A 26,554-nucleotide genomic window follows, 5' to 3' on the forward strand; every position below is an offset into this window, starting at 1 on the left:
TGAGTCTGGACTGCATTTGGTGTGTAAACAGTGAGGGGCCTGACAACACGCTGGTGAAGCAACTTGCCCACAGCCACCTGGCTGATGGTGACAGATTCGGGCAAGAGCAACAGCCTAGACCGGGCGCCTGCAAACCACGGCCTGCAGGTCAAATCCAACTTGTCAGCCCATGAGCTAAGAATGGTTTTCATATTTTAAGTAGCTAAGAAAAAAATCAAAAGAGGAATGATATTTTGTGACACCTGAAAATTCTATGAAATTCGGACTTCCGTGTCCGTAAAGAAAGTTTTACTGACGCACAGCTGCACCCTCTCATCTCCCCTCAGACGCGGAGAAGCTGCTCTCGGCTCCCCTCTGAGGCTCAGCCATGCGGTGCTCCTGGGAGTTAGATGTGGCTTTGGAAGGGTGAGGGGCCGAAGAGACATTCTCAGGACCCCTGGTCTAGAACCCCATCCCTTCTGGGTTGGAAGGGCTCTCACAGGTCATTTGTCCAGCCCAGGAGTTCTCACATGCTGACCGGAGCTGGTCTATTCCTAAAAATAAGGAAATTGTGGTGAGTTGTCTATAAAATGAAATTCTTTCCACTTATAGAATCACCCTTTACTCTGAGGTTATGCTCTTCCCATACATGTCTTTGTATAAATGGAGTGGTAGTATGATGAAGGTAAATGATGGAATTTTCGGCAAAGCCTTTACCCAGTCAAATAAAAAGATGACAGTCTTTATGTTAATATCCCAATTAAAAAAACAAAAACGTGTATCGGTCCACTAGTCCACAGCTGTGAGAATGGAAGAACCCTGCTCTAACCCTGACCCCCTCGTCTTACACACGGGGCCTCGACACCCCCCGGGAACCTCAGTGCAGAGCTCCCCAGTGGCCAGGGTCTCACGAGGATGCCCCCTGCTCCTTTCAGCCAGAGCGCCCCCACTTGCCTCACCCCACAGTCCAGGGGTCAGGAGCCTACTGTTCAGGGATAGTTCTGTATAAATCAGTTCTTGGCCAAGACGGCCCTGTGCCTGTTTCTCCGTCTGTAAAGTGAGGAGGCTCCGGGTGCTCGGCAAGGCCTCGCCAGTACCTGCGGTGTCAGTGGCTGGCAGGGCAGCGCTCCTCCCACCTGTAGGGACTTGAGGCCTGTTGGGGGAATATCCTGCCCTGTCTGGAGCTGGTTTCTGGTTTAGAGGGCTCTCCCCTCCCATTCTCAGCTGCCCCTTCCCCACAGGCCCTCAGGGGAATCATAGCACAGATCCAATGCATTTTCCCAGAACTTTACAGTCAGATCCATGGAAGAACTTCCCAAGCCTCCCTGCTCGGGTGTCTTAGTGCAGTAACCATGGAGACGGGCAGAAACAGCCCTGCACGTGGGAGGGCAGGGCTGGATGCGTCCTGAGGCCCCTGCCTGCTTACATGCTCCAGGCCTGTTGTTTTTAACTTGTTTTAGCCTGACCTCTTAGCAAAGTTAATATACATTCATTGACAACTGTCAGATAATACAGAGAAATGGTAATATCTCTTAATCCAATGGCTTTACCTTTTTCATCTTTATGTGAAAGCAGATGACAATGGAAGTGGCCTGATGGAAGGGGACTCTGGAACCCGGTCCTCTTAGATACCCCAGTGCCCCATACCGTGAGGGACCCTGGGAACTCCTAGGGGCCCCGCAGAGCACATTTTAAAACTTGCTGCTTTAAGCCAAGTGAAATGACTAATGGTGGAATTACAAGCACTGTAACAGACAACAGGGTGGGAGGGGTGCTGCCTACATTTGGGGACAAGCAGACCTCCGAGTAGTATGGGTCTTCCTCCTCCCCACCCCCACCCCCCCACCCCCGCCTGAAGCGGTCATCACTGCACCCACAGTGGGGTGAAACAGTGGTCCAACCCCCACACAAAGCCACATAATGGAAAGACCAGGGACTCCTCCGCCTCCTGACCCTGATTCCCGACCCTGATGGGAACTTTGGGGGACTTTTGACCAAAGGAAAGCAGCTGATTATAAGTCAACGCTTTGCATACATGGTAATTGTGAAGCTCGTCCGTGCTTCCGGGGAAACCTGGGGAGTGGCGGTGGGTGGAAGGGGCGGTGGGTGGAAGGGCCGGTGGGTGGAAGGGCCAGGCGGGAGACCAGCTGAGCTAAGCCCAGAGGCACCTTTCTTGCAAACACTTTCCAGGCCATCTGCTTATCAGTTTGTCCTCCGACTCCATTAGATCGCTATCTCTCAGGAGCTGGCAGCCACAGACCCATTAGGTAACAATGTCAGAAGCAGATATTAAAGGATTACTATTGGCCCAGTTAGAGACGTGGTTCTTGCCTGGAATGACCTTCCTGTAGAAGAAGGGACAGTGAATAGGGGATGGCGGGCAGATAGGAAATAACATTCAGTTCTCACTGCCTGCCACCCCGTGAGTGGGGTTGTTTCCTTCACTCTCTCCCTTCGGAGGCCACTCGAGGCCAAAAGCGAGGTGGCAGCTGTTGCCAGTGGCTTGCCATAACACCCTAACTTATTCTAGAATCAGGAGATGACAGGAGGTCAAGCTGTCTAGTCCAGTTTCCGTTCTGTGCTGGATTCCTGCCAGGTGGCTGTACGTCCCTCCAGTGACGGGGAGCTCATTATTCCATGAAATGACCACTTCCGCTATGGGGGACTCTGACTGTTGTACCGTTTTCCTCTTTGTTTGTAGTGAGCTGAAGTCTGCCTCCCTTAGAGCCACGCAAGGCAAGTCAGTCAGCATCCTGTCCTCCGAGGCAGGCCTGCATAGGTGGGAAGATGCTGGCCACCTCCCTCTTGAGTCTGTCCCTAGTCTCTGGGCCTGTGTCCTTCGAAGTGTGGTGCCTCGAAATGCACCCCTGAACCCTTACACTTCTAAGCTTGGCGGTGGCATCCGTAACCTCGCTGACCCGGTGACATCCTGCGTGGGTGGTAGTCATATCCCTATTTCACTGCTAGGTAATGTAGGGAGGCCAAGAGAGAAGGTGTGCCTGGACATAGCCAGTCACATAGCAAGAGGGAGTCAAAGCTGGCTCCAACACCTGTTTCCTGGGCCGGTGGCGTCTTCTCTGCCGCCTCCAAATGGCACATCACCCCAAATGTTTTAGGCAGGTTTAAATACCACAGTCAGTTGTAAGTGCTGGAATCCAAGGTCTGTGAAAAAACAGGAATGGGCAAGACTACCTTCAACTAGGAGAATCGGGCAGGGCTTCCTGGAAGAGGTGGCAGCTGAGCTGAGCAGAGAGTGCCAGAGACGACACTGGCCTGGGTCCAGGGGAGGGCAGGGCCTGGTGGGCAGAGGCAGACTGACCGGGCCTGCCCTGTCACGGGGAGTACCTCTCCCTCAGCAGCAGCTGGGAGCAAAAATAGCCCCTCGGTCCTCCAAGACCTCAAGTAGTCTTTGTGCCAGCTCGGGCGGGGGCCACGCCAGGCGCGCCGCAGACCCTCTGTTCTGGGCAGCAGCCTCCCAGAGGCGGCCCCCATGCTCCTGGCCCCACTGAACACTCACATTCTTGGAGGCCTGCAGGTCCCTGAGTGGGGGCCTCTCAACAGGAGCAGCTGCTGACCCCATTACAAAGGGCCTGGGTTAGCACCGCATACCCGCAGACTTCCCAGACGCAGACAGAAGGACGAGTGTTCCCTCAGGGTTGGGATTTTGTTTTCTCTGTTTCTGTTTCCTCCTCAGAGGAAATTCCACTGCAAGTTTTATTTTTAGCAGTTTGAAGCACGAGGCCATTTCACGGGGGCCTCCTGTGGCACCAGACGTACACCAGGCTGGGCGCAGGACAGATGTCCCGGTCTTCTTCTGCAACCCCAGCCTGATTCCCTTTTCTGTCCCCTCAAGCCCCTGGTCCTCGGGTGAGGCCACCCTTTGGTCAAGGCGAGGACTCCCTGGTGTGGAGAAAGGACCCTGGACATGGCCTCATGGCCTCCACCTCGCCGTTGCCCCAAAATTGCATCGCCTCCTACAAGTCACTGCCCACCCCTGCCTGAGCTTTGGCTCTTCTACCCACTGGGGAGAAGCAGAGCCCCCAAGCCCCGCCCTCCTCCTGGCACCGGGAGGCTCGATGGGGGGCGGTGCGTACACAGGTGCTCAGAGAGCAGTGAGCCCTTACAAGGTCTCCTAGCTACAGGACAGAAGACCCAAATTCAGTCACATACTCAAGTGTGCAAGCCTGGCCTGACTGTGAGCGAGCCAGTCACCTGATTGTCCCATCTGTGTTAAGGTGAAGGTCATCTTGCCCAGCCCGCCACAAAGGATGACTGCAGGGACCCTATGACAGCATGCGAAAACACATTGGTCTTGTATAAACACAAATGCAGTTAGGGGTGCTCCTCACCTGCCCGATGAAACCCAATGGGGAAACGGTGGTTTATAGACTTAGTTATTAAACGTTAGAGATGTGAGGATTAATGGGATGCATGTATGTGACAGCCATGAGAGGGAGCAAAAAGCTGTTCCAAGGGCAGGGCTTAATTGCAGCGATACTGCTACCAAGAATACTGCTACTGATAATGGCTAACACTTGTTGAGGGTTGTGTGAGGCAGAATGAGGTTCCCCCAAGATGTCCACATGTTAATCCCTATGAATATGTGGCTTTACACGGGGGCTCTGAACAGCAGAAGTGTGTTTTCTCACAGCTCTGGAGGCAGAAAGGTCAAGTCTGCACTGGTTTCTCCTGAGTCCTCCCGCCTTGGCTTGTAGATGCGATGCTGCTTTTTCCCTGTGTCTCCATCTTGTTTCCCTCCGCACGCTTGTGTCCAAGTTTCCTTTCCTTACAAGGACACCAGGCCTATCGGTGGGGGCCCGCCCTGGTGACCTCGTTTTAACTTAGTTACCCCTTTAAAGACCCCATCTCCAAATACAGTCGTGCTCTGGGGGTCAGCACTTCAGATGAACGGGGAAAGGCATGTAACGTAGCCTGTAACAGTGGCAAAAAGGATTTAGCACTTGTAATTAAATTAAGGGTCCTGAGATGGGGAGATTACCCCAGATTGTCTAGGTGAGTCCAGTGTGGTCACAAGGGTCCTCATAAGACGGAGACTAGAGAGAGTCAGAGAGAGATCAGAAGATGCGCCACTGCCGGCCTTGCAGGTGGAGGGAGGGGCCGTGAGCCAAGCGTGCAGGCGGCCTCTGGAAGCTGGAGGAAAAAAAAGGAAATAGATTCTCCCCTTGAGCCCCCAGAAGGAACACAGTGCTGCCAACACCTTGATATTTAGGAGTTCTGATCTCCAGTACTTTAAGATAATAAGTAGGTATTGTGTTAAACCATTAAGTTTGTGACATTTTATTATAGCAGCGATACGTAACTCAGACCAGAATTTACATGCATTATCTTATTTAATCCTCACAATAGCTGTATAAAGGGAAGTACTGTTATCATCCCCATTTTGCAGATGTGGAAAGTTAGACGTGGAGAGGTTCGTACTCTCTCAAGGCCACGCGGTTAGTATGGGAAGTGACTGGAATGGGCTTTGCACCCTGACAGGCTGAGTCCGGAGCCCATCTCCTTAACCCCTGGAGCCCTCTAAGGAATGAGTGACTGATTAACTGATGGTGGAACTGTGGGCAGATTGGGGGGCCACCGAGGCCTCTGAAGGCCTCTCAGGTCACCCCAGCCCGTCTGACAGCCACCCCAGGCTGGTCACAGCCCACATCCATCCACGCATCGTAACAAGGAAGCCCCCAGGTCCATGCTGGCCGGGCTTCTCACTGCGCAGCACAACCCTTTTGGCTCCTGCAGCCACAGAATACATGCCCTGCCCACACGGGCATGGCATCCTAAAATTCCACTTCGTTAGCTCTTCCCTCTCGTTATCTCTTCCACCTTTCCATCCTTCCTATGGCTCTCACTTGGAGCATAGAGCTGCAGAGGATTTGAATCAGGGACTTGGAGGGAGGCTTAGGGCCTGAGAGGTTCCCCCAGTCATTCACCAGGACCCAGCGCCACGCGAGCATCGGTCCCTCTGTTGTTCCCACAGGTCACTGCACACTCGCCAAAGCCAGTGCAGTCCCTCTGCCAAGGCTGCCCTCTGCCCTACCCCCAACAAAACATCTGCTCTCTACTCTCTGTTAGGAACATCTTGTGCTTAAACCCTGGGGTAGGGGGGCTGGGGGCAGCCCTTTGCTGGGCTGTGTTTTGTGCCCTAAGCCAACCATACTCAAGCCCATGCTCTTATTTATTTTACTTTTAAAGAACAATAACCAATGAGATTTGTATTTGCTCAGCCCAAAAGACCTCTGTCCTCCCTTTTTACTCATCCAAATCTCCATTGTGCCCTGTTAGATTATTCTTTAAAAAAAAAAAAACAACAAAGCTCTTCAAAAATCAAGATATTCCTTTGCGATATAATTCATTGTAAGTATACAGTTTGATGAAGGTGAGTAAATTTACGCATTTGTGTGACCACTACAGGCAGGATGGCAAATGCTTCCTTGTGCCCCTGGCTACTCAGCACCCCCCAGCTGCAGCCCCAGGCAGCCACAGATACGCATTCTGCCCCTGTAGCTTTGCCTTTTCTAGAATCTCGTAAGAGTGGAATCATAGTATGTGTTTGAGGGCCCTCCTTGTTGCTGCGTGTAGTCCTCTAGTCGCTCTGATCGCTGAGTCGTGTTCGAGAAAAAAATCCACGATCCATTCACCAGATGATGGATATTTGGACGTCATCCAGTTTGGAGCTATACTGAATACAGCTGCCACGAACATTCACACACACGCATAAACATATGTTTCAGTTTCTCTTGGGTAAATTCCTAGGCGTAGAATGTGGCTTGTATGATAACTTTATAAGCATGGTTTATGAGTAAGTTGCTTTGTAAATAAGATTTAGCTTTATGAGATACTTCCATAGATTTTTTCCAAAGTGGCTTTCCCACCAGCAACATTCATACATTCCAGTCCCCTTGCATCCTCACTGAAGCTTGGAGCTGGTGTTCTGTTTTAATCGTAGCCATCTAGTGAGTGGACAGTGGTACTTCACTGTGGTATTTCGTTTCAGTTTGCATTCCTCTGTTGACTAGTGATGTTGAGCATCTTTTCATAGGCTTGTCATTTATACAATGTACCTCCTCTTGTGAAGCATTTGTTCAGTATTTTACCCATTTTTATTAGGGTTTTTTTTTTTGCCTTCTTATTACTAAGTTGTAATAAGAGTTCTTTACGCATTCTGGATACAAGCCCTTTCCAGGTATGTGTTTTGGGAAAAAACTTTTCTCCTGGTTCCCCATGGGCTTACTCTTGGAAAGAGATGTAGTTGGCCCTTGGACAACGCGGGAGTTAGGGGCACCGACCGCCCCCCTCCACCATAGAAAATCTGTGTCTAACTTTTGACTGCCCCAAAGCTTAACCACTACCACTGTCCCTCAGTATCCACAGGATGTTGGTTCTAGAACCCCCCACGGATACCCAAATCCACGGATGTTAAGTCCCCTATGTAAAACTGCACAGATCAGAGACAGTACAAGTATTTATTGAAAAAATCCAGCATCAGGGGACCCGCACAGTTCAAACCCATGTTGCTCCAGGTCAACTGTAGCGAAGTGGTGTGGGGAGAGCCTGTGCCTGGGCGGCTTCCTCTCTGTTCCCCGCAGGCAAATCCCTTCCCCTCTGTGAGCCTCGGTTTCATCATCAGTGAAATGGGAACAAATGACCCACTGCCTTCCCCAGGGCATTGTCAGGGGCCCTAGGAAGAACTGTGACCGTGAAGGCATTTTGTAAACTCCTCGGGCCTGTGAACAGGTTAACAGTATGGTCGAGTTGCTGTTGAGAACTGAGACCCTTCTGTGTCCCTGCCCTCAGGCTGTGCATTATCCGGAAGGAGAGCAGTAGAGGGCAGGCACTCGGCAGTCACGGGGGACTGCTGAGCAGGGTGCAGACGGTAGCTGCAAGGAGCGTCCCCATGGGCTTCGGAGGAGGGCAGGGCTCACTCATGCTGCCAGCGTGTCCCAGGTGTCTCCTCTGTGCTAGGCCCTGCCCTCTGCACTAGGTGGGAGCAACCAAAGCATACATGGTGATCACGGGCTACATGGGTCCTGGCCTGATAGAAGTAGCCCCGCTGCCCAGGACTGCAGCAGGGGCCCTGAACCTGTTTTGAAGGAGGGTCACAGAAGGGGTCAGCCAGGCAGAAGGAACAGCACGTGGGAAGCCTTGTGGCCCCACCCGGCACTCGCCCTGTTGGATCCTGGTGCTTTGCAGAGAGCCCCAGTGCTCCCATGGGGACTCCCATCTGGTGATATGTTACTCTTTCCAGGATCACCCTGAGGTGGCTGCAGATGGAGTCGGGTGCCCCTTTTCGGGTGTTGGCTGCTCCTTCAAGGTAAGCATCTGGGTGTGAGAAGGGACATCTGTCCGCGACAGCCCTAGGCCACTGGGTCTCCCCACTTCAGCCTGTCCAGGATTTTCCTACAGTTCAAGGTCCTCCTCTGGATGACCTTTACACTGATGACCTTCTCAAGCAACAAATCTCACTAGTAAAGCTTTCCTGTACTCAGGACATTTGTTCTTAGGTCTCATCTCAGTTGGCCTCACTAAACTGGCCACCCCCAGGACTCCCCCAGGCCTCTCTCCATGGTGCTGAATCGTCACTGCACTCAAAGATGGGGCAGAATCGTTGCTCCAGAGGCTGGGGTGCACACGGCTCACTGTGGGCATGCGTGATGCCAGGGTCCTCTGCATCCCTCTTACTGCACACAACCCCACTCCCCCTTTGCTGGGCGAATGGATCTGACTTTCTCTGGCAACCTTCTTCGTTTTCACTGATCAGCCCCTCTCTCTTGGCAGGGGAGTGCAAAGTTCATGCAGGAGCATGAGGTCACCTCTCAGGCCACCCACCTAAACCTGCTGCTGGAGTTCATGAACCAGTGGAAGGCCCAGCTGGGTGCAGGCCTGGGGTCGGGGCCTGTGGCCCTGGAGCAGAATCTGTCAGACCTGCAGCTGCAGGCAGCTGCGGACGTGGCTGGGGACCTGGAGGTGGACTGTTACCGGGCCCCCTGCTCTGAGAGCCAGGAGGAGCTGGCCCTGCAGCACTCCATGAAGGAGAAGGTCCTGGCCGACCTGGAGGGGAAGCTGCGTGTGTTTGAGAACATTGTTGCCGTCCTCAACAAGGAGGTGGAGGCCTCCCACCTGGCCCTGGCTGCCTCCATCCACCAGAGCCAGCTGGACCGCGAGCACATCCTGGGCTTGGAGCAGAGGGTGAGCATGGGGGGCAAGGTTGCCTTCAAGCCTGAGTCAGGGGGTTCCCTCTGTCCTATCTTGTCTCCAGAGCAGCGTGTCAGCCTTTCTCCTGAGCTTCGTCGCTGCTCACAGTAGTCACGCCCCATCAAAATGTATCTGCCTGTGTCCCAGGACCTTCTAGGTGCTAGAATTTCTCCCGTGGTAGAATACTCCCTTCCCAAGCTGCCCATTCCATTGCTGGACATGTTCCACCACTAGAAAGTTCTTACACCAAACTGAAATCAGCCCTTCTGTGTCTCCCTTGCACTGTTTCTGGCCCTGCCCCTCAGGGCCCACAACACAAATCTGCCTCCCAGACCCTATGGAAGCCCTTCAGAGATGAGCAGTCAGTGATGACATCCTCCCTGAGTACTTCCTTCTTTAGGTGAAACGCCCCCCAGGGCCTTCGCCCCCCTCATCACAGCACGTCGTTGTATGCCCTTCTCATACACTCAGTCCCTAAGGATTCCACACACTCAGAGTGGTGGTCCCAGAACAACTCCAGATAATCTACTTCTCTGACAGCTCTTGGTTGAGCAGGACTGTCATCTCCTCCTTTGTTCCAGAGCTTATACTTTTCTTAATACAACCAGGCACCATGTTAACGTTCCTTTTTTTCTTTTCTTTTTCGGCAATACTACATCACTGTCTCATGTTGACGGAGGCCTGGATTTTAATTCCAGCTCCACCATTAAATGCTCTGTGGGTGTACGCTAGTCACTTTCCCTCTCAGAACCGCAACTTTCTCATCAGTAAAATGAGGGATTCGATTTCTTGAAGAACACTCACTTCCACTCCTGACTTCCCTATGTGAGCGCACCCAAGAATAACTTTGTATTCTTTCAAAGGTCAATGGGGAAGCCTACCAGAGGAGCCAGGCCTAGGGTTTGAGTGACCGGGTAATGCCTTTGTTTACGTAACCCTTGCCCCAGTTAGAAGGTGGGCTCCCTGAGAGCAGCGGCCATGTCTTCAGTTCATCAACAAACTTCGTGGCTCTACTCACACATGCCAGGCACTATGCAAGGTGGGCACATGGAGAGGAAATGGCATGGGCCCAGCCCTTGGCAGAGAGACCTCTGTCTGGTAGGAAAGGCAGAAGAAATAAATCTCATAAAACTGCTGTAAGGACTCTGTAAGAACTCTAAGAACATAGATGAGAGAGAGAGGGAGACACCCACTGAGCTAAGGCAGTGGCTGAACGCTTCCCAGAGGAAGGGCCCTGTGAGCCAGACTTCTGATGGGTGAGTAGGAGCGGGCCAGTGGATAAGGAAGGCAATGGAATTCCAGGAAGGAGGTACAGCACGTGCAAAGGCAGGTGCACATACCTGAGGGAGACACAGTCAGGAAGGCACATTTTTGGCAGGTCTGTCTCCATATAGAGCCATCTCCAAGCCAGGCCTGGTGTCCCTGGCTGAATGGGCTTCTCCACAGGTAATGGAGTTGCAGCAGACGCTGGCCCAGAAGGACCAGGCCCTGGACAAGCTGGAGCAGAGCCTGCGGCTCATGGAGGAGGCCTCCTTCGATGGCACCTTCCTGTGGAAGATCACCAATGTCACCAGGAGGTGCCATGAGTCGGCCTGTGGCAGGACTGTCAGCCTCTTCTCCCCAGGTAACACGTCCCCCGGGCACAGAAACCCCCCCAGGCATAGAGACCCCCACCCCCTGCCCTGGCACAGAGGCCCACAGCTTGGAGCAGCCAGTTCTGTGACTCCATGCTGCATCCAGTCAGGCCAGTGTCCCTTCAGGCCACTTACCATGCTGGGACCCAGAGGAGCGAGGTGCCTGGCTCCGCCACAGAGAGCACGGGCTCTTTGAACTGCCGCGCCTTCCACCTCCCCGAGTGTCAGTCACATTCTGCAGGTAGGAATAAGTAGGAATAAAATTGTCATCGACTTGGTGTGGAGGTCGGGTGTGAAAGACAGTGTGCAATTGCAGGGTGCAGAGGACGGTTCTCGCAGGCGAATGCCGTGGGACCCCTGCCCTCAGACAGCCGCCGGGCTGAGCTAAGACAAGCGGAAACCAAGTGTACGATTGTGGGTGGTGCATTAGGAAGCATTGTGTAAATCGGGGCAGTTCTTACTCATTCCTGGGCCCCGGGGCCTGGCACAATGTCCTGCATAAAGTAATTACTCAGTAGATATTTCCCTTAAATAATTGACTTATGTTTATAAAACAAAGTGCATATCTGTGCATAAAATGCTCCGACCTCTGAGCTCTTCCCTGCTTCTCATTCATGTGTGTCTAAGTAAACACACATGAAATCGAGGAAGATTTCTGCCTTGTGACAACATGAACCACCTCTTTCTCACCTTTGCACCAGCTTCATACCTTTCCTGTCCATCTGCTCCTCTGATTCACCTAAAACCAACGGGGGCTGGGATGAAGAGAGGCATCGGCATCTGCTCCAGACCTCAGAGTGGGGCTGAGCCCCAAAGCCAGGCTCCTTTCCTTAGGAGCAGGGGCAGCCCCCTTCACAGGGTGACCTCACCTCCAACACGCAGGCATTTCCTCCTCTCTTCTTTCCAAAGAGGGACAAAGCAAGCAGTGTCTCTGGCTTCCTGTTCTACCAAAACGTAAGGGGCAGGATGAGTCAGACTGTCCGTCTGTCCCTCCTCTGCCCCTTCCTGCCTGCCCCGCACACCCTCCCCCGATCACCCCCTGCCAGAGGGGCCCTTGGGGTGACAGCTGCTGGCACCTACACTACTTAGCCCTTTCAGCTGCTGAGGGGGAGAGCCCACTGGCCACAGTGCTTTGTCACCAAGAGGTGAACCATCCCTCAGGCCTTTGCTGAGGGTGCCTGGCAGAACTGTGAGTGATCCAGCTCTTCCCCAACTTCCAGGGGCCCCTAGCCTGTAGGCCTAGGGCAGCAGAAAGAAGTCAGTGTGGAGATAGAGGAGGTCTGGCCCCTAATCCTGGCTGTGTCCCCAGCACACTGTGGGGCCAGACACTTCCCCCTGCTCAGCTTAGTTTCCTGACTGCAAAGTACGGGTTGGTTAAATCAAAAGTGTGGTCCCTGGGCCAATAGCATCACTGTCTTCTGTAGGACATGCAGACCCCAGTCCTCCCCCAGCACTGCGGAGTCCGAAACTCCAGGGGTGGCGCCTGGCAATCTGTGATTCTGGTGGCCATTGACAGCCAGCAGTCTAGATGAGCTCCAAGATGTGGGTCCCCTGGACCATATATGATCGAGAAGAATGCTGGGCTGCAACCCCAGGCTTCTTAGTTCTGAGCCACTGATCTTGGGCGTACCTAACCTCTCGTCCCAGTTTCCTCATCTGCAAAGCCAGCACTCTCCAGCTGCCTCTGGGCTGACTCTGCTTCCACATTTCAGCTTTCTACACTGCCAAGTACGGCTACAAGTTGTGCCTGAGACTCTACTTGAATGGCGATGGGACAGGAAAGAGGACCCACCTGTCACTCTTCATCGTGATCATGAAAGGGGAGTACGATGCTCTGCTGCCGTGGCCTTTCCGGAACAAGGTACAGGCCAAGGGGAACAGTGGGGTGGGGTGGGGGAAGCCTGGGTCCCAGTCCTGGTTCAGCCATGAACTGGTGGGGTGATCTGGGCAAGTCCCTCTCTGTTACTAGCTTTTCCTTTTATAAAACAAGAGCCTGAGTTCACATCTAATAACATCTAATGGCCAAGGCTCCCGCTCCCTCCAGCATTATGAGTCCAGGGGAACATGCCGAGACCAATATCCCTGGGAAGCGTGTAGAAATGAAATTTCTCTTGGTGGGCTGAATAAAGAAAACTTCCTGGAGGAGGTGCTGTGGGACCAGCCTGAACTAGCAGCGTTTTCAGAAAAAGGGAAGGAGGCAGATGCTACTACACACCTGGTAGAAGGACCAAAATCCAGAACATGACAACACCAAGTGCTGGTGAGGATGTGGAGCGACAGAAACTCTCATTCGTTGCCAGTGGGAGTGCAAAATGGTGCGGACACTTTGGAAGACAGTTGGTTAGTTTCTTACAAAACTAACACACTCTTACCATATGATTCAGCAATCACACTCCTTGGTATTGACCAAATGAGCCGAAAACTTAGGTCCACACAAAAACCCACTCATGGATATTTATAGCACCTTTATCCATAATTCCCAAACTTGGAAGTCTCTGAGATGTTCATCAGGAGGTGAGTGGATAAACAAACCACGGTACGTTCAGATAACTGAGTATTACTCAGCACCAGAAGGAAATGAGGTGGGAGAACCTTAAATGCACACTGCTGAGTGACAGAAGCCAATCAGAAAGGCTGCGTGCTGTATGGTTCCAGCTCTGTGACATTCTGGAAAAGGCACCACCTTGGAGACAGTGAGAAGACCTGCGGTTGCCGGGGCTGAGGGGCGGGAGGGATGGATAGGCGGAGCGCAGAGGATTGGGGGCAGTGAAATAATATCTGTGTGATATTATAATGATGAACACATGTTACTACACATTCGTCCAAACCCAAGAGTGAGCCCTGAGGTAACTGTGGACTTGGGTGATAGTCATGTGTTCATATAGGTTAATCGAGTGTAAAACACGTCCCACTGGTGTGTGGGGCATGGATAGTGTGGTAGATTGTGCGGGGGCGGGAGGTGGATGGGACATCTCTGTATTTTCCACTCAATTTTGCTGCCCACTTAAAACTGCTCTAAAAATAAAGCCTGTTAAAACTGTTTGAGAGGGCGGGAGTGCCGCAGAGGTCTGGGTGTGAGTCAGTGGGTCAGAGGTCCCCACACCTGCTGGGGAGACTTTACACTTATCAACCACCGGGTCTCTCACTGCAGTAAAAGGTGAGCCGGAGCATCAGATTGTTAGAACCTTCCTGGGGGGGCTCTAAGAGCAGCCAAGTTTGAGGACCGCTGCAGTGGGCAATGGGGAGGCGTTTCATGTCCTGGTGGGCATTCCAGTGAGATGTACCGGGGCAGAGGGTTTGTGTCTCTGAGATCATCAGTCTCTTGGGGGCACACACGTCTGCTCTGTGCAGACAGAAGTTCTGTTTGGGTTCCGGGCATCGGTGGGCAGCCCATCAGCAGAAGGCCTGTCTGTTCTTGGCCCCTGCCTCGCCCAGGACGTCCAGCATAGTTCACTACCAAACGTCTCTGAGTGGGAAGGGGCATTACCAGTTATGTGTCTGCCCTCCTTGTCAGAGCTCAGTCCCACCTGTAGCCCCCAACAGCCAACCAAAATTGACAATGACATCTGAATTCCCTTTTCCCATTGGATAGACCGTCAGAGCCCTAAGTATAGGACAACCCCCAAGCCTGCTCAGGATACTAGGCGCTTCCATCCCTGGGGCTCGCTCTGCTCCAGGTGTGGTCCTTACATTGCTTCTTTGGCTCCTAACCCACCTGAGCTCAGGGTCAGAGGGGCTGCACAGGTGGCAGGCACAGACCAGCTCTGAGCCCCTGGGTGCGCTGCCCGGAACCTGACCGCCCCCTGCCCTGGCCCGCAGGTCACCTTCATGCTCCTGGACCAGAACAACCGTGAGCACGCCATTGATGCCTTCCGGCCTGACCTGAGCTCCGTGTCCTTCCAGCGGCCCCAGAGTGAAACCAACGTGGCCAGCGGCTGCCCGCTCTTCTTCCCTCTCAGCAGGTTGCAGTCGCCCAAGCATGCCTACGTGAAGGATGACACCATGTTTCTTAAGTGCATCGTGGAGACAAGTGTTTAGGGCGGACGGCAACGAGGAGCCGTGCCTGCGTCCTGAGGGAGCGCCAGCCCAGACTGGAGGAGGTCCTGGGTACCCAAGGTCCCGAGGCACCGTGATAGGCTTAGGGTGGCAGGACCTGGAGCTGGGCCCACAAAGGCAGAGAGTCCAGAAGGAGGTGGTGGCAGAATTGTCCCTTCTGCATTGGCCATGCAACACTGGAGGCCTGGCAGCCACTCTGGCCTGAATGTTGAGGAAGACTCCGACCAAGATGGGGAGGGAACAGGGGCCAGATTGGGGCATGGATGGTGATCTGGAGATAAAGGGCCTGAGCATGAGACGGCCTCTGCTGGGCCACCATGGAAACCTGGAATCGTGCTTACCGTTTTCCTGCCCAGGGTCGAAACAAAGGGGTAGAAGGGACAGAATTCAGTCTGTCCAGGCATTTTCTGAGTTCCCCATCACTGGAGATGAGCAAGCAAAGCCAGAGGGCTGCACCGGAATGGGAGAGGGCATCAAGCTGGGCGTTGGATCTGAAGATCTTCAAGATTCCTTCCAGCCCGGAAAGTCTCTGATTCGAGGCGTCCTGGCCCAGGTGAGGCCTACAGCTGCAGGGGCTCTGCAAACATTCAGGTGCCTCATGTCCTCCAGGTTCCTCACTCACCTCCAGTGCCACCAGGTGGGCTGGGCTGGCCCGCACAGCACCTGCCAGCCAGGCCTGGCAGCTCAGCTTCCCCAACATGCAGAGGGGCACGCAGGCCCTGCGTCCTGTGCTGGCTCCTGCTGAACTCCCCTTCACCTCCTCTGGGTGACACAGGGTCACTGAGCTCCCAGGAGCTGCCAGAAGGAGGGTGAATAAGGAGAGAGGCACAAACTGTCCGTTCCCTGCCTGGGGGGCCCACCTTCTACACCGTCCTGAGTCCCATACCACCTGACTGACTATGGCATTCACTTTTCTCGTTGACTGATCAGGGTCTCTGAGCCACTAGCAGAGGCTGTCCTTTTCAATATGTATAAAACCAAGAGAGAATTTTTTTTAACAACCTCGTCTGAAGTTTTCACCATGTGTGTAGTCACGGAAGTTGACTGTGGCTGAGCCACGTTTGGAGAGGCCATTGCTGCGTCTCAGTGGTGCTGCCGGTTTTGCAGGCAGTCTCCAAGGCTGGTGTGCTGGCAGCACAGCCCCGTCCACCCCGCCTGTCCCTTTCTGTAACAGGGAGAACCACGCAGCCTGCCTCCCTGGTTGGGTTCTGTGGGCCTAACAGGAGGTGCTAACAGGAGGGAGAAAGGCACCATTGCCTGCCGGGCCTGGCCTGGTTGTGGTCCACGCTTGTCTTCTCCCCTTGGAGGCCTCACACAACCAAGTCCTACGGGGACCTTCACCCAGCTTTCCAGAGCCTCTGAGGCTCGTGCTGCCCCTCAGATCCAGGGCAGGCTCTCCACCCCACCCCCAGCCTTCGCTGCAGCTTCCTCTTTCCTTACAAGGCTGCAATAACTTCACTCCTCACACCCTCAGGGTTGGCTCTGTGAAATGGGTCAGCCTCTGGCCACACAGCTCAGTGGCTCCCGGATCCAGCCCTTATCCAAACCTGGTCTCCTGTCCTGCCTCAGCCTCTTCATTTGATAACAGGACGCATCGAGCCAGGCCTTGCCCAGCTCACAGGGTTTCCTCAAGGCCCAGAACGATTGTGGAGCTCCTGGCCTTTGTTAGTGGGTGGCATTTTGCCATGCGTGAAGGGCTGTGAACATGTCAGGACTCCTTTTTCCTGTCCCCACTGCTGACAACGGAGACCAGCTTGCTTCCTTGGTGGGTGTCAGTAATAACAGAAGGGCTGGTCTCTCAAGTTATGGGGACTTCTGCCTCCAGGCTGGTGTTCCAGAAATAACACCGTCATCCCTACTCACTGAGCACCGAGCTACTGAGGGGTTGTAGGGCTGGCTACTACTAGGGACAGCAGCTCTGACTCTACACTTTTAACGGCGTATCTCTGATGGGGTGAGACCCGGGCTGTCTTCAGGGGGGAGGCAGCCATTCTTTCAGTAAAGCTTCATTGAGACCTACCGTGCCAGACCCCAGGGAGGGAAAGGCAAGATGTGTACCCACCCTTAAGAAGCTCTCAGTTCATTGCGGGGAAACCGGTGCATACGAAGATTATTGAAACTAGTGCATAAGAGAAGCTCAGAGAAAGCACAGGGTTCCAGATCTTTTGAGTGAAGCAGGGAGGGCTTCATGGAAGAGGTGTTACTTAAACTCAGCCTTAAAATATTTTGAGATGCAGAAGATAGTGGTGTGGGGGAGAGTGAAGACTCAGAGGTGGAGAGCAGCCTTGGCTTCGGACAGAGTCTGTGAGGTGGAACGTGTGTGACACCTCGGGCTATGAATAGCAGGGTGAGAAAGTGATTTGAAATGTTCACCAATTTATCTTCCAGCAAAGCCCTATGTTAAGTGCACAAATTCCTCACAGCTCACCTCTTTAGGAGTAAAAAATGGAAACAATGCTAACACAACATATATTTCTAATACATAAACTATCTACCTTGTTGAGATGCTGCAAGTATTAAATAAGATGTGTAATATAAGTTCCAATTTCACAGTCCTTAAGAAGCAGCAGAGTTTCTGCCACCACCTGAGGGCTTCACATCTTACTGCATTGCCCACTTTCAGGTCGGTATTAAGTGACACCCGTTACAGACACCCTTGTTGGGCTCCTCATTTTCATTGGAGGGCGCCCAGCGTTTTACCCGAAGAGCCTGTGGGTCATCAAGCGGTCATGCCATTGTGGCTGTGACATAAATGCGACATGGAAATCGCAGACTCACCTCTAAGGCAATCATTCTCCCTTAAATTTGAAAGCTCAAAAACCTCTGGCAATTTTATTTGTTAATTATACATCCATGAAGCTGAAAAAAAAAGCTTGCTGGAGGTTTCTATGCTTTGTTTTCTTAAGGAGTCAGTTCCTTCCTTTGTGAGTCTCGGGAACCCTGGGATCCAAGGGAGGAAGTGAGTAAACCCAGGGGTGCCAGGCCAGAGTGAAGCTTCTGCAGGGTTCCCCTCCCTCTGGAGCTTGGCTGGAAAGGGCACTGGACTCGGGGGCCTTTCCCCAGGTCTCAGACCCTGACCCACTCTTACCTAGGCGTGTGACCTCGGACAAGTCACATCACCAGCTCTGAGCCCAGCTGTCCCTGCAGGCCAAGCGGACTCCCCGGGTCCCTGACCCGTCGGGTGCTGATGGCTGGCCATCGTCACAGTGCAAGGTCCTGCCACAGAGAAGGTTCCCGGGAATGTTTCTTGAAGCTGATGCTCTGGTGGGTTTTGTGCTGGGTTCAATGAAGGGGGAGAATCCCTAAAGCCTTCTACAAATAAGTCACGTGTTAGGTGTCCACTTGGCAGATCCTCCCGACACCACTGTGCTAGTCTTGCCAATTGGGTCAACATCTGCCCCCTCCCCCCCCCCCCCCCCCCCCCCCGCACAGGGCAGTGGGAGGCACAGGCAATAAATGAACACATGAAAACGTGCCTTTCCACAGTGGGGGTGGCCAAGGGCCTAAAAGGGGAAAAGCTGGTTGCCAGGGTGGTCCCCTGGGGTGGGGCCCAGGCCACCCAGCACCCCGAAGCCTGTGGAATGCAGTGACTGGTGCTTGCATTCCCAGCCCCAAGTCAACTCTCCTAGGCGCCTTTTCCTGGAATGTGCCAGGCCCTCCCCAGGCAGCTGGGCCTCCAAGTCCTAAGATGGCCTTCTCCCCTGCTGCCTTCCCACCAGAACTAGGCCAAGGCCAGAGAGGGGAGGAGCATCATCAGAGAAGGCACTCACCCTACCTTGGGTGGAGGGCGGGGAGGATGGGAAGGGGGAAGCTGACCTTCAGCAGCCTCTCCCCCAATACTATCCCCAGGGACTGGGAGGCCGCTTGGAGAGTAGGGGCCAGGTGGCCCCAAGGGCCGCTAGAATCACAAGGATCCTGCTGTTTTGTCCTAGAAACTTAGTAGAAACATTTAAGGTAAAAAAAATCTACACTTGGCATTCTGGGCCCCAACCAACCTTTCTAATCAAACTTCCCTTAACTCTGTCTGTCTTCTCACCCTTATCTCGGGGTCCACAACGGATTCCCTGGGGATCACGTAACAGTATCAGCTCATAGCTGACCGGCACAAGTTGGGTTGGTGATGACAGGATGAGGGGATTACTGAGCACCAACCGTGTCTGAGGTTGGCCCTGCAGAACCCACGGCCTCCTCCCTGTTTACAAAAGAGGTGGCAGAGGCCCACAGCTACCCCAGGGGTCTGCACGCTGGCCATGTGTGTCTGCGTGCCCCTGAGGGCTTGCTAAAATGGAGAGTGCCACCCCCACCACACCCCAAATGTTTTGACTCAGTAGTTCTGGGGTGGGGCCCAGAATTTGCACCCATCACACATTCGCAGTTGATGCGGATGCTCTTGGTCGGGGACCACACTTTGGGAACCTCTGACCTACACCATGTGCCCTCTGAATAAACTGTCTGCCCTTAGGCAGACAAGAAATTCAGCATGGCCCACCTTCCACAGCAAGGGTGTATGAAGACTTGCCTTCCTGGTACAGGTACTAGAGGGTTCTGTTCCTGACAGTCGCACTGGTGTCCCACCCTCAGAATACTGCCCCCAGACACGACATTCAGGCCTCTGTGAGTGCTCCTCCTGAATGCCACAGGACACAAACTTCCTGGAGTGTGGGTGCATCCATCAGTGGGGAAAAGGGGAACTGTTCAGGATGGATTTGCTTCCTTAGGTGATCCCCAGGAGAGGATCAGGCAGGGCTAAGGGGGGCATGGGAAGGCTCAGAGAAGACTGGCAGAGGCTTCCAGACAGGGATGGACAGGGTTAGGGCTGGAGAGCTCAGTGATGGGGGAAGCGGGACCGGGCCTTCAGCACCTGCGCACACTGAAGCCGTGGACTTGGAGGGGAGCTCCCTGCAGTCAGCACTGCAGCTGGGGGCGACCCGAGCGTGGGAATCAGCCTGGGACTGAGAGCTGAGGAACATGTCTGTTTCATTCCCCCAGCGGGCACATGTGGCTTCTTTGTCTAGCTGGCTTGAGCAGAGCAAGAGTATCCTGGTTCATGCTGCTTACCTTACTGATAATTAGGCTGTTAAATAATGACATCCTATATGAGGGTGTTTTTATTCATAACGACAGCCGTCATTTATTGAGCGCCTATTATGTACCAGGCACTGCACAGCCACAATCTCATTCAGTCCTCCCCAAACTCCGATAAGGTGGGTGCTGAGATGATCCCCATTTTACAGATGAGAAAACTGAGGCTAAGAGAGCTTAACTTGGCTAAGGTCTCAGGGAACAACAGGGCTATGTCTCCCCATCTCTAAACTGTCACTTTCCACTCCATCCTCCTGCCCCTCATTTCCTGAACACCTGTGCTGTTAAAGGCCCTGAGGGGACCGCAAGATGAATCATTCAAGTAGTCACTTACTCAACAAACCCTTTGCGAGCACTTGCTGTTTTGTGTGGGCTTATTTATTTATAGCTGCCTTATTTCAGAAAGCACTTTACATACTTCTTTACTTGGTATACAGGAGAATAAAAATGTGAAAACATGGTCATGTGAAGGGTGACAAATGGAAAACAGAAATTGGAAAGGTCAGAAGAAGCCAGGAATGAGACAGGTACACAAAGAACAGGCTTTGAGGCCCTGCGTGCTATGGAGACAGGCCACAGATTGTCTTCTGAGCTTTCTAGCAGGCAAAACCTGATCCCTGCCGTGCAGGGGCCAGAAGACACGAACCAACCAGTTGCTGAGGGGAAACATGACTCCCCCAGGCCCCGAGACCAGAGAGGCCTTTTCCTGGCGAGCTGGCACGAAGAGCTGGCACTGGGCACCGTAAGGAGTGGTATCCCCAAACAGCGTACTGACTGCACGTACAGCACAAGTCGGGGGCTGCTTCCTGTACTCCCCTCTGTGCCGGCCTGAGCGCCAGAGCAGGGAAGCCAGCCTGCTGCTTTCCAGCTTACTCTGTCCACAGCATGTATAGGGAACGTTTGCAGTGCCTGGCAGCCCACTCGCTGAATGCAGCCCTCAGCTCTGTTTGGCCTGAAAGGTGTACTTAAATTACTTGAATTAGGTGTCAACCTTAAACAGATTTCACGTAAAAATCCAGATTTTGGTGGTGTATTTTTAAAAAAATGGATTGGACAACATGAGGCCCCAAGAACAAAAACTGGCCAGAGCTGAGCCGTTCTCCAGCCCTTCCATGGTTCCCCAAAGGCCCTTGTTGTCTTTAAGGTCCCTCCCTGGCTTTGCAAGTCATTGGGAGCTTGCAACCCTGTTTTAGGATATTTTGAGGTGTGGCATGACTGTGCACCAGAAGCACCCAGTAACTTGTGTATAATGCAGAGCCCCAGGCCCTGCTCCTGGATTTGGGGTTGGGCTCAGACCGGCACCTCTCTAACAGGTGATGTCACGCAGGTGGTTTCTCCTAACAGGGTGGGCTGTGGTGATTATAGCTACTCAGCCCTGCTGATCCAGATACATGGGGGAACAGTGTTTCTTTCAACACAATTTTTGGCAAGAACAGTGGGGTTGTGAGTTCAAGGCCACCTGCCCCAACAGAGGCCTGGAGAGCAGCCCCTCTGACTTGTGGGGGAAGTCCTGAGTCACACGCTGTAATTACAGACCCACCTGGGGAACTCTTCAACCCTGCTCCCCAACCCGCAATAGACCAATTAAATCAAAATCCCTGAGGATGAAAACACACGCATCAGCATTTTAACTCTCCTCAGATGACCCAAGGTTCTGCCAGGTGTGAGAAGCAGGGCTGAAAAAGGGGTGGGCCCCTGCTCTGAGCCAGGTAGCGATGCAGGTGAGCAAAACTCCCTGGAGAGGTGGGGCCTGGCAGCGGTGACTAAGTGGATTGTTAGAATGCCACAAGTACTCCAGGGACCCAAGCAGGGGCACCCCACTCGGCCTGGGGACTCTAACTCTCCACCCCACCATCCTCCGGAGGAGAGGCGTGGGCAGAGTTTGGCAAATAAATACCCTGCAGCCACATAAAGCAGGAAACCCAGCCAAGGCAAGGGTACAGTCCACGGCTCTGAGGCCCCCATGGGGGAGGGGGGAGGTAGAGCTGAAGGTTCTGGCACAGTTGGCTCAAAGGTGGAAGTGGGGAGTATGAGAAGAGGCCACAGGAGAGGGAAGTGGCCAAATCACAAAAGGCCTTGCATGCCAAGCTAACCCTGAACTTGACCCTGAGGCTAGAAGAAACCTTTGGAGGTTTTTAAGTCCTATGGAAGAACAAACCCCTAGTGGGCTGGGCTTGTCAAGGAGGGCTTCTTGGAGGAGTTCAGACTTGAGCCAAGGGAGGGGTAGGATTTGGAAAGCTGGCAGGGAGGGAGAGGTGTGGGTATTCTGATTAGCTGTTGCAATTAAAACTCTTGAAAACCCTGCCCTGCCCTGTACCTTTTGAAACCGTTTGAATCACAGACTGACTGTGTTAAAGATGTGTCTGTCTGTTATTTGAAAGCTGTGGTTTCTCTTTCACAGACTGTGGGCCCCATCCTTTGACTAGGAACCAGGAAGGAATGAAGAACACATCCTCTTGCCCAGAGAGCTAATTACTGAAATACCGTGGGCCTCACCAGGGTGTATGGCGTCACTGTCTCTGTCCTCCAAGAACTCCGAACTTCTGACTGGTCGGAGTTTTCAGTACATTTTTATGGGCTGCCCCAAAGCCAAATGGAAGCTTTTTTTCCATAAACGCTCCCTGAGACAAGTAGCCAGGTTTCACATATTAAAGTGAAAACGTCAAAAGGGTTGTTAAAAAAGAAGAAAAGGAAAGATGCAGGCTCATTTGTGAGGCCTCAGTTCAGGGAACTCACATCAGAATTCAACAGCATTTGCCTGTTTTGTTTCTTCTTCCCTGCAAAGCTGATGGTCAAGTTATAAGGATGATGATCATCATCCTATCAGTTGTTTATCCATTCACTCCACAAACACTCCTGGGCTCTCACTGGGAACCAGGCCTGCAACTGAGCCCCAGATGAGAGGAGGCCTCAGGCATCTAGGCTCAGAATACCTCACAGCTCACAAAGCGGTCACGTGCAATGTTGTGAGCTGTGTATAGTTTTATCCCCATTTTCCAGAGGGAGAAGTTGAGGCTCTTGCTTCAGAGTCATGATGCTAGTAAGTGGGAGAACTTGACATTGGGTCACCCAACTTCAAACCCTAAATTCTGTCCACTCTACCTTGCTCCGTTTTAAGCAATACCATCTAACTATCATTGGCCTCGGGTGGAACCCAACTCCAAGAGGTCGAGCTGTCACTTATAATCTGTTTAGTATTCACCCCCACCTCAGAACCCTGGTTTCTCTCTTGGGGGAGATGCCCCATTGTGAGGAAGGGGAAAACGGGCATCTGCCTCCCATGGCTGCCATCACTACCAACGCCTAGTGAAGCGAAATTCTTCCCCAGCATCTCCTCCTGCCTGGACAGTGGACAGGCACTGGTGTCACATAATGTCTTCCAATCAGATATTCATTCCTGGGGCTGCCTCTTGAGTGAGTGGTGAGGGACCCTGGCAGGTCAAAGTTGCTCTCGGCGGAGGACCCTGGGTCAGGCTGTGCCTGCGGCACTCTCCTGGCTGCGCTTCCTGCGCTCTCTGGGCTCTGCCCTTTGTCCCAGCCTGCTCTCCAGCCACTTGTCCATTCTGTGAGCCCTCACTATCTTCCAGCATGTCCCTTCTTCCTTGAGATGACCAGAGATGGTTATGGTTACTTCTAACCAAGAATCTTGACTGATACGAAGCCATAGGTCCCCATCCTTATTTACATAGCTAGCCGGAAATAGCCGCCTCTGGTGGTGCTATGGGCATTGACCCAGAAGATTCTTACCCAGAAAACCATTTCTGATGCTGTGAAAATGCCAGCACGTTCTCTCTTGCCAAGTCCCAGGAACTATCAGCAGAGAGAGCCAGTTGTCCAGGCTGCCGCCTGCATCCCCAGAAGCCAGGTGTCTCTCTGCTGGGCCCCAGACCTCAGCTCTTCAAGCCCCACCAAGCTTACTCTTCTTCAGTCCGCTTCCACCTGTGTCCCTTAGGGTCCTGAGCAGGGAGAAGCAGTAAAACTCAAGGGTGCAGCCCACCACAGGAGGGGTGAGCTGAGGTGTACGAACAGAGGGGCAGGAGGACCAGGAACAAGGGGACCTGCATATGTGTCATTAGGTGCTCGGGAGATGGGCTGTCAAAGGTCTGGCCAGTGACCTGTTTCCGAGGACTGTGCAAGAAGGTTCCTCAGTCAGGGTTCCCCAGGAAAATAGAACTAATTGGATATATATCTTTATTTTGGTTTTAAGACATTGGCCCGCATGACTGTGGGTCTGCCAAGTCTGCAGTCTGCGAGGCAGGCTGGCGAGCTGGTAGCTCAGACTGAGTTAACCCTGGAGTCTGGAGGCAGCACTTCTTCTCTGGGAAACCTCCGTGTGTGCTCTGAGGCTCTAACCGACGGGGTGAGGCCCACCCACACTATCAACGGTGATCTTCACTTAAATCCACAAACTGTTGTGCTCACCACATCTCACAGCCACACCTAGATTAGTGTCTGATTAAATAACTGGGTGCGCCCTGGCTGGTGTGGCTCAGTGGATTGAGTGCTGGCCTGCCAACCCAAAACATCACTGGTTCAATTCCCAGTCAGGGCACAGGCCCGGGATGCAGGCCAGGTCCCCAGCTGGGGGTGTGTGAGAGGCAGCCCACTGATGTACCTCTGGCATACATAGATGTTTCTCTCCCTCTCTTTCTCCCTTCCCTTCTTTCTAGAAATAAAAATCAAATCAAATCAAATCTAAATAGCCCAGACAAGTAGACAAAAAATTATCCATCACAGAAAGGTCCTTCCCCTGTGACTGGCAGAGGCGGGGGGGTGACTGCAGGCAGGATGGACCCACGAGTGGAGTGGGAAACACTCCAGCTGACATTGGGTCATCTCCCGCTGCAGAATAGGCCATGGCACCCAACGCACACCACAGGTGGGTTGCCCAAGCTGGGTTGGCTGTGCAGGTGTGTGAATAGGTTGCTCATTGTTTGAGCCTGGGCTCTTCTCTGCTCTCCCTGTGACCCATACAGACAGACCCCCTGCTGCAGAGGCCTGTCCCTGTCCCCCCTCTTGCAGTGCTGTCCCCCTGCTTTTTGTCTGGCTGCCTTAGCATCCCTCTATTTTGGCTGGATGTCTGTACATACTATGCCTGCTGTCCCCACTGACCCTCCATAAGTCTCAGAGCCTCCTTCCTAAATGCCAGCTGCTCTGGATCCCCTTCTCTTCTGGCTCCTGAGACAAATTGGCCACCACACACAGCCTGGGCCTGTCTCAGCCTCCCAGGTGGGATCAGTCCCAGTGGTCTGACCCACATCTGGAAGGAAGAGCTCACAGCCCATAGGCTCCGATGCAGGGCATCTCCCATGCCAGCTGGGCTACCTCCACGCAGCTCTGGCCCAGGTGGTTCCCCTCCTCTGTGGCAGGAAGCATATGGGACCTTAAACATGACCTTGGAAGAAGTGGCCTAAGAAGCAGATCTGAGTGGTCCCATCTAAGCCTCTTGGAGCTATTTCTCCAGTTTAGGCCCAACAACTGGGGAACAGAACAGACCACAGAGAGAGACCACAGCGAGTTTCTCTCAGAGCAGCAAGAGATGGCAAAGTTATCTTAAATAGCCATGGAATTCTGGTGGCTGATTCACAGCCTCTCCAGGCTGAAAGAGGACCCGAAGGTCATTCAGACATTCCCCCACCCAGGCACAAACTCCTTCTGAAATTTGTGAGAATGTCACCTATCACAGAACACTCAGTCAACCAGAGGGACTTTTAAAGACATCTGGGCAGTAGAACAATTCAAGAGGATGCTGGAGACCCACGAACGCAGCATGACGGAGCTCTCTGAGCAAACTGTGGCATTCACTGATTTACCTACTGATGTGTCTGTCCTGCCCACCCCACCCACCAGAGGCTGCGTCACTCAACGCTATGGTACTTCGCCCTCTGTTCCCCCCTCCCCGCCCCGTTCCTAGCAAAGTGCCTGCCCGCAGCCCATTCCCAAATATCTGCTGAATGCTGAACAGATTACTGAAGCACCCCTCTATTTCTAACAGACAGGGAGGCCACAATTCAGAGAAGAGATGAGACCCGCGCGTGGTCCCACAGCAAGTTTGCGGTTTGATAGGATCCCTTGGGTCTCGGCGAAAGCTCTCTTTTCTACCCTCCTGCCTGACTTCTCTAGTTTCCCCACAAAAGCCACAGGTAGAAGTGTTTATGGTTTGGCAGCTAACCAAGGCCACAAGCACTTCAACAGGTCACAGTCTGACCCTGTCATCTGCTTTGCGTTTTTCTTGTTCTGGGTTTTCTGTTGGGTTTTTTTTTTTTTTTAAATTTTTAAATGCTGTTAACAATCATGCTATTGACTCTAATTTGCAAACTCTCAGCACCGCCATGCTGAGGACATTATAAACTGACACCCCAATTCAGGCAACAGAACACAGGCCCACCTAGCTGCTCCCCTGCTTTCAACGGTGATAACACCTTTAACATTATTATTTCCAAAATCTGCACCACAGGTAATAAGTACTCCTATTTGTGAAAAGCATTGTTTTCTTCATAGGGCCCTTTTGTATATGCTAACTTGTCTACTACTTGACAAAATTTTCCAAAATGAAATCATGTTCTCTCAACATAGTGCTGTACGTTTAAAAGAGG

General features: G+C 52.9%; 1 protein-coding gene across 5 annotated transcripts in view; it reads left to right on the forward strand.

Annotated features, from left to right (window-relative positions):
• Positions 1-18,153, forward strand: part of TRAF1 (TNF receptor associated factor 1) — a 28,404-nt gene extending 10,251 nt beyond the window's left edge. For all 5 annotated transcript variants that reach the window (XM_053921199.2, XM_053921198.2, XM_053921190.2 and 2 more), the window contains 5 exons: positions 8,240-8,305; positions 8,770-9,180; positions 10,633-10,810; positions 12,533-12,681; positions 14,640-18,153. In XM_053921199.2, coding sequence (XP_053777174.1) covers positions 8,240-8,305; positions 8,770-9,180; positions 10,633-10,810; positions 12,533-12,681; positions 14,640-14,858 — 1,023 coding nt within the window. In that variant the 3' untranslated portion in view covers positions 14,859-18,153. The remainder of the gene's footprint in view (positions 1-8,239; positions 8,306-8,769; positions 9,181-10,632; positions 10,811-12,532; positions 12,682-14,639) is intronic.
• The last annotated feature ends 8,401 nt before the right edge of the window (positions 18,154-26,554 follow it).

This window comes from Desmodus rotundus, chromosome 1 (assembly GCF_022682495.2).
Source record: "Desmodus rotundus isolate HL8 chromosome 1, HLdesRot8A.1, whole genome shotgun sequence".
NCBI lineage: Eukaryota > Metazoa > Chordata > Mammalia > Chiroptera > Phyllostomidae > Desmodus > Desmodus rotundus.